At 40.2% G+C, this 13,457-nt stretch overlaps 1 protein-coding gene and 1 pseudogene across 1 annotated transcript; one reads left to right on the top strand and one right to left on the bottom strand.

The window, feature by feature from the left end:
- Window positions 1-1,028: 1,028 nt before the first annotated feature.
- LOC148724096 (uncharacterized) lies at window positions 1,029-2,962 on the top strand (annotated as a pseudogene).
- A 7,529-nt stretch (window positions 2,963-10,491) lies between these two features.
- LOC111320379 (uncharacterized) lies at window positions 10,492-11,592 on the bottom strand. The gene has a single exon (XM_022923052.2). It carries the CDS (start codon window positions 11,540-11,542, stop codon window positions 10,835-10,837), a length of 708 nt encoding a protein of 235 aa, XP_022778787.2. The 5' UTR covers window positions 11,543-11,592; the 3' UTR covers window positions 10,492-10,834.
- Between the last annotated feature and the right edge of the window lie 1,865 nt (window positions 11,593-13,457).

Below are 13,457 nucleotides of genomic sequence, written 5' to 3'. Positions count from 1 at the left end.
TTTTAAAAACATGGTGCAGGCTATTATTACACTAAATCAAAGTATTACTTTAGAAACATAAAATCGCAGGGTCAGTTTCCCATGTCTAGTGCCTGAAAAAAGATCAGGCCACCAAATTACTTCAAATTCTCTGGTTGCTCTTCCCTCTCCATTCCCAACAACAATTTCAATGTGCTGGGTGGGAATCGTGCTTGATTTCTTGCCCCTTGCTCTTTCCTTGGCCGCCTGTAAAGCTTGGTGAGCGTTTAACAACTCATTACTCGCATTAACTTCCGTATCCCCCCGATAGCTTTTCTTTAACTGTAATGGTACAGAACTTTGGCTCAGGGCAGAAATAACATCATTGACCTCATGATCCCTGTAGTGAAAAACTTTGGATTTTTCTCTCCATACAGGGGGCCGCAAATGCCGTTTTTCTCTCGCACTGTTTAGAAAAGCATTTGGCATCCTTGCCAACAAAGCTTGGATATACGTTTCAGGAACATAATATCTTTCAACTCGACACCATTTCCCTGAAACCAAAATGATTAACAAAAGTTAGATTATTTTTGTCGTAAAATGTTCTAAGTGATTTGCTCTTTTTAAACGTAAACCTGAGTTATTTTTAAATCACATAATTGCACGTGTTATTGGTATCCCTCGAAAACCTTCCCATAGTATTAAAATCTAAGACAAGCAGGTCTTTTGACAAGGTAATGGTAACAATCGCGCTGTACAACACCAGAATTATTTTCCTGACTGTGAAAAGAGAAAAAAAAAGTCTGCAACTTCGCGTCGTACGCAACCATTCGTACGCAGTTATTACTGGTGTCCAATTTCGAGAAGAGCCCATGATTATTTTTCTTTTAGGGGTGAATTTCTCCTATGTCCCCAATTTCGTCGAAGAAAAGCGCGAACACGTAATAAAAGTAATGAGTAAGTCACAGTGAACAACCCGGCAGCGCAAAGTGACAATGCTCTACATCCCAAATGAGAAGTGTTCCTCAATTTTTAACACGAACCACCAATTCTTAACATTTTCAATTTCTACGGTTTTTTAATTTCTGCAACTTGGACATGTTCTTGAGAAGATATTAAATCAGTTAGCTTTATCGTTCCCTTCTAAATTATTTAGTCGGAAGCGCCTGACTGGACGCTGGTTTAACTTAAAACTTGTTGAGCGACGTGGCATTTTGACTGCACATTACTAATTAAACTTGATTTTGACAGCTATTTGCGCGTGATAAGAGCGGAAAAGAGAAAAATTACATACCAGCGGCTTTTGGATGTAGGGACGAATTAAGACTTTCTACAATGCCACTTATCCATTGTTTGTAATTGATAGACCTTGTCCTTATTCTTGCGGGAGGCTGTACGATCTGTTGTCCATTGTACAACTTGACAAATGTAGCCCACTCTGCCTTGAGCGCAGCAATGCGATGTTTCGATTCTCTATGTCTCAGTAGCGCAGTTGTTGTGTTGAACATCGATGAGCATATGTCGCAGCGTGTCTTGTAAATAGCTAGAGATGCCATGTTTGAGATAAGCGCTGAATATGGACAAGCGTTGAAACTGCTACTGTACTCAAAGAGCACAATAGATCGTTTTTCATTGTAAGGAGGTCTTTCACACCTCGTCTTCCGGAGGTTTTTCGACTTACGCAACATTTCTAGGATTTCATCAATAGCGCTCTGATATCTGCGCTAGTGTGATCACCTGCGACGCCTTCGAAAATTGGCATTTCAGTCTCCTTTTCTGTCGATTACTTCTCTTGATTGTGTACCTGGTAAAAGTGTTGTGCAATGGCCAGGAACAAACGCGAGGCAGTGAAGGACAAAGATAAGTTGAAAAAGATCAGAAAGGAAGCACGAAAGAGGTGGAGGCAAAAAAAAAGCCGCAAAGAAAGCGATGAAAAAGTTAGCGGCGGAAAAGAAGCTCAACGAAGATAAGGAGCGGCGAAAGCTCAGAGAGATAGACCCATCGCTAGTCGTGAGGACGACGAAGTTTCTTGGCGCTGGGACATTTGGCAGTTGCTACTTAGCCTATTACAGGGATGTGGTAGTAGCTGTCAAGGAATTTAACAAGAGAAAGAACGTCGATCTAAGAAGCGAAGTATGCCACGAAGCGACGATGATCAAACACCTGGAAGATCACCGTGGTGTCCCTCTACTCTTTGGCATCGTAACCAAGAGCGAGCCCTATCGACTTGTTACGAAATTCCACGGTGTTCAAAACAAAGGCCTCACTCTGTACAAAGCCATTAAGAAAGAAAAACTGGAAAAGCCTACTTGGCTTGGAATTTTAAAAAATCTTATTGAGGCATTGAACCACGTTCATTCGTGTGCTATTCTTCACAATGACGTGAAGAGCAATAACGTGGTAATGGAGCAACGAGGAGAGGAGTGGAATCCTGTTGTTATCGATTTTGGGAAAGCTCGCTTCTCGTCAGATCCCAAGCCGGCTATGTCCATGTCCATCAACCAACAGATGAGATATCGAGAAAAGTATCCTCACATTGCCCCCGAAATTGTAAACGGAAGTGGCAGGCAGAGTGCCCAATCGGACATATTTTCTTTAGGGAAAATAGTTTTGGCAGTGTTGGATTTGCTCCCAACAGCGACAGCGAAATCTTTAAAGGTGGCCAGAACTGCTCTTTGCGAAGAGCCTGCAGAACGCCCCTCCTTAAAGGAACTATCAGAGGCACTCTGAACATATTAGATATAGGTACATTTTCAGTTATATATATGGTTATCTTCTAATTTATTTTCTCTCGGCTGGCTTCTTTAAAAAATGAGTATTTCTCCCATTTAACTTTTAGTGCGTAGTAAATGCGCTTTTATTTTCTTCTCACCAGTATGTCAACGACCAAATCAGTGTATATTTAGTAATTTCAAACGTTCTTGTTATTGGTAAGCACGTTCTACGAGTGTTTACAGTGTAAAATACCTCTATTTAGATTAAAACAAGTTATAATTTCGCTTCACGTTGTCTTCTCTCCAGTATGTAACCAACAAAACGTTTCTCCGAAAAATAAATCCTCCCTTCAAAATCGAAGATTTTCTGGGTTTCCGCAAATTCGTATTTTTCCAAATTCCCTTTTATATGTTATGTTGATTTGTCTTTTCTTCAACGTATAATTTAGTTCAGCGTCGATCATTTATCATCTTCAGCACAAAATATTCCGATCTTTAAGTTTAACTGTAAAATTTCTTTGGCTTACTTTGTGCGCATTAAAAAAAACGCTAAAGTAAACATGACTTCATTCCACGCGTGAGTTTAACCTGGAAAATGCCTGCACGCGAGTGACGCCGACATTACCGCGTGTCCCTTTCTGGAAAACATTCGTGTTATGACAAGAAAGGACGGCTTAAAGGTTTTGCATGGGTTACCCAAACCATGCAATTTTGACGCCGAAAAGTGCCAAAAAGTAATTACAGAAACCTCATCCGCAACACCTTGAACGTGCTGTGGGCGCGAACTGAGGTCTTGTCTTACAGTTAATAATTGCCAGGCGGAACTCAGATCCGGCTAAGCCTAATTTGCATAAATTTTTTCGGTGCGCAAAGCTCGTCATGTTATCTCGATTATTCTTTATACATTCCATTTGATCATTAATTCCTTCAAAGGAACAAAGATGCTATCCAAGTATCGTATAGCATATTTTCAATAAAGAAGACTACCGTGCTGTTTTCCTTATCACTACGACTATTGATTCTGCAAAGACATTGGGGCACTCAGACCATCCCATCACCAGCAAGTACAATGTTTTTTCCATTACTGGAATCATTATGAAAAATATAATTAATTTAATGGTAACTCGATGAGTGTTAGACTCAATATGTAATAACATGCTTCAGTTGATGAGGGAAATTACTGAGTAAACCTACCTAGAAGTCCAAATGTTTTCGCAAGGAACTCATGATTTCGAATGTGTGCTTGACTTCCGCGTAATGTCTTCACAATGCTGAGGTCAACGTCAAAGGGGTTTGTTTTTTTTCCTTTCAGTTAGATACTACCATTTGCGTTCAACCGTGAAGCATGAACGTTTTTTCATGTATGTTTATTTTTCAAACGAGACAGTTTCCCATGCAGACAACTGTGACGATGGGACCAATGAAAATGTTTCGTTTGGAGCACGAAACTATGAATGTTTGTCAAACAAACTTGGCAAATCATGTTCACATGGTGTGCAGGTTTGACAAAATTAGTCATCCTTTCAGGTTTGTGCTGAACACTTGACGCCCGTGCAAATATGTGTTTAGTGCAAATGAAGGTCATCTATGACTAATATTCTTCCAAGCGTATCACTGCCTTTTTCATAGGGGAGGAGGAGCTTTTGGAATACGATTTCCAAACTTTCAAGGAACGTATTGTAAGAAAAGTCCCTTACCTAGCCAGAATAACAAGCCTCTCTGCTACGCCACTTCATATAACAATGAATGACGAAATCAACGAGGTCGACATATCTCCAGTATATTTTGCGTTTCAACTCAAGGAAATACTGTCAAAAGGAAAAACATCACCTTATAAGCATTTACATTCGGATCGCCATCAGTTTAGGGGGTCGGGACTGATTAGTGTGAAGTCAACATGAATCCACCGCCAAATCGGCCAAAACATTTACCAGCATTGTAAACTGACATCCTATAGGTCAAGCAGTACATTAAAAATCACGATATCCGGTCTTTGTGAAAATATTTCCATCTCCACGTATATTTACTTATTTCCCTCACCAAAGCATTTTATTGCTTCTGTTACATTTCTCAGCCCATTAACTATAATAGTAAAACATTTTCCCAGTAGGCTTAAGATATATAATCATAGCTTCCTTATCAAGTTAATGCATTTGCCCTGCTATTAAATTGATTCCAAATTATGATTTTTCTACGTGTAGTTTACAAAATGTCAAAGCTTAGCTATAAAGGAATCGATTAAAGACGCATAGCGAACCAAACCCAGGTGTTCACAGAAAAACATGGCCTACACTTAGACATTATGATTATACCACGACCTTTTCAGTTGTCAAGATATCCTTCGAGGTCTCGGTGTCAAGTAAACTAACATAACTACGATAACAAACAATTTCTAACAGCTACTTTGTTAAAGGGAATTAAAAGTTGCTGATGAGCACTTTTCAGGTATATGTCCTGATTACAAAAGAGCAATTTTCAACGAACGAAACGGATAAGAGGGACAAGGGTAACGTAGATTGACAGAGGTAAAGTCTCATTCACTATCAATTCGCAAATTATATCCGTCCTGAATAAAAAACGTAGACAATAATGTTCAGCTCTTCGTATGCACCGAGACCATTTATAGGTTGAGATGCGAAAGGAAGCGCGTGACTCTGTTGCCCAGTTTCTGATTGACTTCTTCGCGAACTTGGTCGTAAACATCTTCCTTTAAAATGAGGACTTCGGCAGACATCTGCAATGTTATGTCCTGCTTTTCCCTCTTCGCGAAGAAATAGTTGTCTTTTATTTCTGTGGACTGAAAATAGCAACCAAGGTGGGAAACGCTAACCTGCTCGTTCTTGTCAACTGTGCATGCCAAAATCTGGAAGTTACCACGATTGCTCTCAATGCTGTTGGATTCGAAAAGGGTTAACGCACTTTTGGATTTCTCTAAACTCTCGATTGTGTCTTTCAAAGCCCTCTTCTCACCCTCGTCAACTTTTAAGGCCCCACTGCATGGCTAGAAATCTCGGACACGTACGCGCAGTTGAATGGTCCAGAATGAGCAAAAGCGAGTCACGCAACTCCTCACGACTTAGAGACTTAACTGAGAAAATAGATTTAAAATCCCAGTTACCTCCTTACTCCATTGCAAAGTCTCAAATGTTCACTGACAGTTATTTAGTACGACCCGAGACCCAAAATATTCTTAGAACATTGTCGGCTTCCACATCGTAATCGTTGCGTTTCTTCAAGATTAACAGTACAGATGATGCTATGTAGTAACAGTATGGCGGCAGTGCAAGAACAACATCACCAGCTCTCCGTAGATGTCCTTTCGCCGGAAATCTTTGGAGTGTAACAACTTTGTTCACTGCGATTTTAAAAGCGTCGAAGCCACACTTCAAGACACAGTAAATCATATTTCTCAGGTCTTCATATCCATTGCGTTTTTAGGTCTTGTTTCTCTGAAATTGTGATATTTTCTGGTCGAGGAATGATGATATTCCTACGGAACCGTGCGGCGAAATCCACCATAAAAGTAGCACACTTCTTTGCTATTTCTTTGATCAAACATGTTGTTTTCAATCTCCCCGGGTAACCTGGCTTTCTTTACGGTAACCCGGCTTTCTTTCTTCCAGTCTCTTTTTATCTTATTGCCCGGAAATTTAAAACCTGGGGGATCTGAGGCTGGACTCTCCTGATGGCGCGAAAACGCGGCGCGAAACTTAAAGGTCACCCAGCAACACAACGAGTTATTTTGAATATGCAAATTTCAGCATCAGGAGAGCCCGATTTCCGGATCCCAAGATATTAATTATTTTCTGGGCAACAAGATTTCAGCATCACCTGCATTATTATACAGTGAAATGCCTGACAAAACTTTATCAAAAGAGGAGGTGAATGTGCTTATAAATGGAACAGTTTCTTCACAACACCTTAACTACAAACATCTGGACTATGTTGTAAAACAAGCAATTGCTGGTGATCAAGTTGTGTACAGGATGGCTATCCGAAACACTATACTGTTGCAGTGGGCAAGTTTAAAGGACTCCGAGAAAAACCACATCGACTTGCTTAACGACATTATACCTGGAACTGTTCTGAGAATTAAAAGAGATTCCAAACGAATGAAAGAACGCTTGCGAGTTACGACCATTCGTCTAACTGGGAGCTTAAGGGAAAAGAGGATGGGTAAAATGGATTGGACGTCTCTGATGGGGGATGAAAGAAAAAAATTACTCAAAAATCTTCCTGCAAAATTGGAGAGCTCAAAGGATTCCATCCACCGTAATACTGCCCAGACCGTTATTAAAATATGGAGGGTATTTTTCTGAGCCCTACATATAATCCATCAAATCCTTCTACTTGTGTGCGATTGGTCTAAATGCACCTCGCGACCTAATATTCCCCAGTTATTGTTGGTTTATGATCTTAATATACACGTAGTATTGGACATTTTTAATGTTTTTAAAACAATTAATCCTCAGCACATCCAAGTTCTAAAATTTTATCCACTTTCCTCAAAGGACTTTGCAGACATTTATTTCCACACAGTATCATCATTGTTGCCAGAGCAATGAGAAAAATGTGGAGCAAAGGTAGGGTAGGTCCAATATGATACAATTATTATGTTTGGCTAATGTTTCCAAACAGATTTCTGCTAAATGCTTCATTCCAAAGAAAAGTATAACCTTATTCTGCAGATAAGAGAATGGATCAAACTTTTTCTGTCGCTTGCAAATTCCTGTAAGGGGTATGCAAACAGGAATGTGACGCCTTATATGCATGCTGCTGCATATCACTTGCAAGATGTCATCGACAGATTTGGTAGTGTAAAACACTTCAGTGGCCAAGGTACTGTCAGTGTCACTGGCTATTTTAATTTAGAACAAACTACATGTATGGCCAGTGAAACAATACCAATAAACTAACTTAACTGGTTTCCCTTTACACAGGCGTAGAAAAAAATAATGATGTGGCAAGAGCAGTTGCCCTTCACAAATCAAGAAACTGGGATAGCCCAGCAGATGTCATCAGAGCAGAGCACCGCCTTGCACAGTTGAGCCACAGAGAGAGGAGAAAAAGAAAATACAACAAACAAAATGAGGATTTCTGGAGTACTGGAAAAAAGATTTGATGTGTAATAAAAAGAGACAATGTGTCAGGTCCCAAAATGTGCAAGCAACTGAAAGCACCTCTCTCAACAGCAATCACAGTAATGGGATGACCTCAACTGTCAATTCACAAAATTCTGGCAGGAATTCAACCAGCAATAAGAGAAAGCATGCAAGCACAAAAAGGAAAGCTGGTGCTACCACTAAAAAGTTTAAAAGAACCAAAAACAGATAAGGAATAACTGAACAGATCTTTTGTATACTGAAGTTAATATTAAGAAAAGCAATATAGTATCATTGCTGTGGGTTACATTGCCTGAGAATAACATTTCAAGTCTTGAAAATGATTTATTTTTTCGAATGTACAATTTCAAGTTTCTGAATGTATTTGCTGCTAAATTTATACTGCACATTACTTTAGGCAGCAACTTTAATAAAGTCCACGGTTATCTTTTCTTGAAAAGCCCTTGTTGATTCAGTGATCATACCTTCTCTTATATGATAGTTTTTGGTTGACCATGAAATAAAATGTCTTATCTTCATTGGGAACAAAACTTTTGTTCCCTGCCCGTGAAGGTCAAGTAAACAATGCCAATTAGGAGGAAAAATGATGGAGAAAATTCTTCTTGTGCTAAAAGTTTCCACTGTCCATTTATCACTCCCTTCTTTCCAAAAAAGTGTTGAAATACATCTTCTCTGAACTCTATAGTCACTTGCTTCCTTTGTTTAGATGCTTTCAAAGAAGCAGCAATGGCCACTCTAAGCCTGGAAACTTCATTTAATATGACATTCCTGTCTGGCTTGGGATGCTTGTAGTATCTATTCATGATTAAAATAAATACAGATTAACAGAATCGAAATGACCCATTATGCACTAAAGTATAAGCAAGAACCAATTCCAAGGCCATATTCTGGAACACGACGAACGGTAAACACTGCAAAAATGTTTACTTCAGACAAAGCTGGTTCAAATGCTCTTGAGGCTCCCATGAAGCCTCAAATGAACTAAAATTCTTCCATTTCACCAGATATTCTCTCCCCTTAAGAGTAAAAAATAAAAATATTTCAGTTTCCTATTAAATACTCGCAAAATTACGCGTAGTTTGCGGCTTAACACAATTGAAGCGTAGGATTTATTGAAATTCTCCTGACACACTACCTACGAATTAAAACATTCTCTGTAGGAGAATATCTAAACTGATAATTAGCGAAAGTTACCTTTTCAGACCATTTCTCTAAACCAACTTAATGTTTGCAGAAGTCTTAGAAAAAATATAATTATTGAGAATCAATTTACTAATAGCATAATCCCCTTTAAAACGAAATTGATAATTTTTTTGGCCTGCATTCCGGGGATTTCCTTACGAGTTTCGCTTACCTGAATCACAAACTTACTTGCTGTCCTTGGCGGCTTGAAATTACCCTTTCCACCTCGAAAAAACGCCCGCCATCCACCGTACATCTCCTTGCCTTCAATTCTCTACAAATGTTAGCAACAGTAACGTTATTTAAATCCGCGAAAAAGCCGATGGATCTCTTCCCACGCGTCCGACTTGACGGACTTGACGCTATCTTGTTCAGAAGTCACGCTGAATTGCGTGTTGCTTCCCAGCCAACGGCGTACACGGATTTAACTTCTGTGATTGGCAGGTCAAGTCACGCTCCAATCTTCCCATGTCCGAGATTTCTAGCCATGGAAGACGTTGATCACAACATCAGAGATCGTAAATTCATTTGGAAACTGGAAGCGTATCTCTCGAACGGTTTGAAACTTTGCGTAACCCACCCGACTTCCGACGCCACCTTCCTATAAAACGCGTACCAATCACTGGGGTTAGTGAAGCGGTTGTACTTCTTGTTTGCTGCCAACTGAGAAAGCAGGGTGGAATTGAGCACGTCCTTCTTCCGTTGCTGATTGGTCACGGAACTAAAGGAAACAAGACTGCCTCCATCGACGAAACCAGTTTCAGAAAACGCAATGGGACCAATTCCTGGGGGTGTGGACTACTCTTCAAGTTCGATCGTTTTTATAACGTTAGTCAGGTCCATTTTGAAAACAATGAAAGGGAAGAGACGAAACAGGCTTGTGCTTCACCTTACGGCCCCAATCGGAAAATAATCTCGAGAATCGATTGATAATAAGCGCCATGAGCAAGAGACATATATGGTGATGAAACTATACTATTGGTCAGGTTCGACGACACAAACAGAGCGGCTTAAGCGCTATATTGGGCTTTACGCCGATAACAAAAGCTACAGCGGAAGTTTCTGCCTTAAAGACCTCAAGCGTGTCAATAGCGTCTTAATTCAAAATTTGTCTATTGTACTATTGTGAGTTCTATATGCATTCCTTTCCTTCTCAGACAAGACTGACAACCCGTAGGACTGAGAGAGCACATGCTTCGCACGAGTGACCTGAAGAACATCTGTCCTTGTAGAGCTCAGCGGCGAAACAAACCACCTGCGACTGACAACTTATTCGAAGAAATTTAGATCTATACTTAAAAAACGGTGTGGAGCGCCCCTTCTTTCGGAGGGAAATGAACTGGAGTCTGCAACAGACGGACTACGAATGCAAAGAATATTTTCTAATGACTTAACCTCTTCTTGTAAGAATAGAATGTAAGAAGAAGAAAGGAAAAAGCCTTTAAAAAGGGAAATAGAAACCAAGCTCATCAAACTCTTATTGAGAAAGGTAAACAATTTTTAGACCAAACTACTTTCTGAATGTTTTAATACACACCATTTTATTAAAAATGACTCCCACAGTGATTGCACGGTACATCATGAGCAGTTTCCTCAGGGACTATATATGGAAACCTTACAGAAGTAAGTTAACATTACTGATGATATCGATAATAAAGCGTTACTCAAACTGGAAAAAAAGCTAAAAGCCAAAGTATTGATTTTGCATGAAAGCAAGTCTCTTTCCTCTACGTACATTTAGCTCCTTAAAAAACGAAAAAAACAAAACCAGGAAAAAATGAAAACAAGACGATATCGCTAAACTTGACCTGCTGCAATGTTCAAAGCAATGTTCAGTTCGCAGCTCATTTTAAGAGTCTAGATATCCAGATTGTGGACAAAATCTTTAGCGCGTTTGCCCAACCTGTTGATGACGCCTTGGCGAACTTGCGTGTACACATCTTCGTTTAGGGTGAAGACTTGAGTTGACTTGTGCAATTGTATTTCTTGAAAGTTGTAAGAGAAGAAAAAGTAGTCGCTCGATACCTTATTGGCTTTAAAATAGGCACCAATGAAAGCAAGGCTGACCTGACCATTGGTAACTGTGCATGGCAGGATTTGGAAGCGACCATTATTGCTTGATGTACTATTCTTATTGAACAGAGTTAGGCCCTCTGGCGACTTCTTTAAGCTATCCAAGGTGTCCTTTACGACTGACACAAGTTGCTTGTCTTCACCAATCATTGCGCTCAAAAGCTCCAAAGTCACCTCGGATAACTTGAAGGAATCAGCACTAGATTTGTACTCGTCGAAGCTGAAACCTTGCAAAATCCAGCCTAGCTTTCCCAGTACGTAACCGTAAAACTCGTACCAGTCTGTAGCCTGCTCCTTTTTGGGGTACTTCTTGGTTGCCGCCAGCTGTGCAAACAAAGTGGAGTTTTGGACGTCTTCCAACTGTTGACCGCTCAGGTTATCGGTAAAGGAAGCAAGACTACCAGCAACAACTTTGCCCTGAGATGAATCAGGAGTCAGAGACTCGTCGAGTTCGAGGGAACATATAAATTCTAGAGCTGCCTGGCTCGACATGGTGATAGTTCGTGGACGCTCTGATAATACACACGAGAGCTTAAATCCCGCTGGCTAGCGCTTTTAAGAGCTTCAAAACAATAGAATATTTGTTTAACACGCTACCACGGACTATAAATGGTAAAGTGGCGATCCTATTGGTCAGGTTTTTCGATCCTTGACCACCGGCAATCAAAGAATTGAGTTCATTGAATTGAAATTTGTCGGAGCGGTTCTTTAGCGGATAATTCCGTTGTCTCGGTTAGCTTTTCGTCACTGCCTACTTAGCTTTTTTTACCTCTTTTCTTTTCTATGGCGTCGAATTTGCTTGAGTGCTCAGTGCATCTTTCTATGTTTTGCCTCTGCCTACAATACTACACACGGTGAAAGTAAATCTAGGCCATCAATCTGCAAAGACTTGTTTTTCTTTCAGTTTTAAGTGGGTGAATAACAAATACTTAAACACATGCTTTTTGAGTTTTCAGCCAAAAGTCCAACTGAAACCTTCAAGTGTTTTAATGAAAAAGAGTAGAAGTGATGATCTTCATGTTAATGCATATAGAACTCACAATAGTACAATAGACAAATTTTGAATTAAGATACTATTGACACGCTTGAGGTCTTTAAGGCAGAAACTTCCGCTGTAGCTTTTGTTATCGGCGTAAAGCCCAATATAGCGCTTAAGCCGCTCTGTTTGTGTCGTCGAACCTGACCAATAGTATAGTTTCATCACCATATATGTCTCTTGCTCATGGCGCTTATTATCAATCGATTCTCGAGATTATTTCCGAGTGGGGCCGTAAGGTAGAGCACAAGCCTGTTTCGTCTCTTCCCTTTCATTGCCTTCAAAATGGACCTGACTAACATTATAAAAACGATCGAACTTGAAGAGTATTCCACACCCCCAGGAATTGGTCCCATTGCGTTTTCTGAAACTGGTTTCGTCGATGGAGGCAGTCTTGTTTCCTTTAGTTCCGTGACCAATCAGCAACGGAAGAAGGACGTGCTCAATTCCACCCTGCTTTCTCAGTTGGCAGCAAACAAGAAGTACAACCGCTTCACTAACCCCAGCGATTGGTACGCGTTTTATAGGAAGGTGGCGTCAGAAGTCGGATGGGTTACGCAAAGTTTCAAACCGTTCGAGAGATACGCTTCCTTTCCAAATGAATTTACGATCTCTGATGTTGTGATCAACGTCTTCAGTGGGGCCTTAAAAGTTGACGAGGGTGAGAAGAGGGCTTTGAAAGACACAATCGAGAGTTTAGAGAAATCCAAAAGTGCGTTAACCCTTTTCGAATCCAACAGCATTGAGAGCAATCGTGGTAACTTCCAGATTTTTGCATGCACAGTTGACGAGAACGAGCAGATTAGCGCTTCCCACCTTGGTTGCTATTTTCAGTCCACAGAAATAAAAGACAACTATTTCTTCGCGAAGAGGGAAAAGCAGGACATAACATTGCAGATGTCGGCAGAAGTCCTTATTTTAAAGGAAGATGTTTACGACCAAGTTCGCGAAGAAGTCAATCAGAAACTGGGCAACAGAGTCACGCGCTTCCTTTCGCATCTAAACCTATAAATGGTCTCGGTGCATACGAAGAGCTGAACATTATTGTCTACGTTTTTTATTCAGGACGGATATAGTTTGGGAATTGATAGCGAATGAGACTTTACCTCTGCCAATCTATGTTACCCTTGTCCCTCTTATCCGTTTCGTTCGTTGAAAATTGCTCTTTTGTAATCAGGACATATACCTGAAAAGTGCTCATCAGCAACTTTTAATTCCCTTTAACAAAGTAGCTGTCAGAAATTGTTTGTTATCGTAGGTATGTTAGTTTAGTTGACACCGAGACCTCGAAGGATATCATGACAACTGAAAAAGTCTTGGTATAATCATAATGTCTAAGCGTAGGTCATGTTTTTTTGTGAACACCTGGGT

This window comes from Stylophora pistillata, chromosome 9, assembly GCF_964205215.1.
Source record: "Stylophora pistillata chromosome 9, jaStyPist1.2, whole genome shotgun sequence".
NCBI lineage: Eukaryota > Metazoa > Cnidaria > Anthozoa > Scleractinia > Pocilloporidae > Stylophora > Stylophora pistillata.
This window is presented reverse-complemented; position numbering and strand designations above follow the sequence as displayed.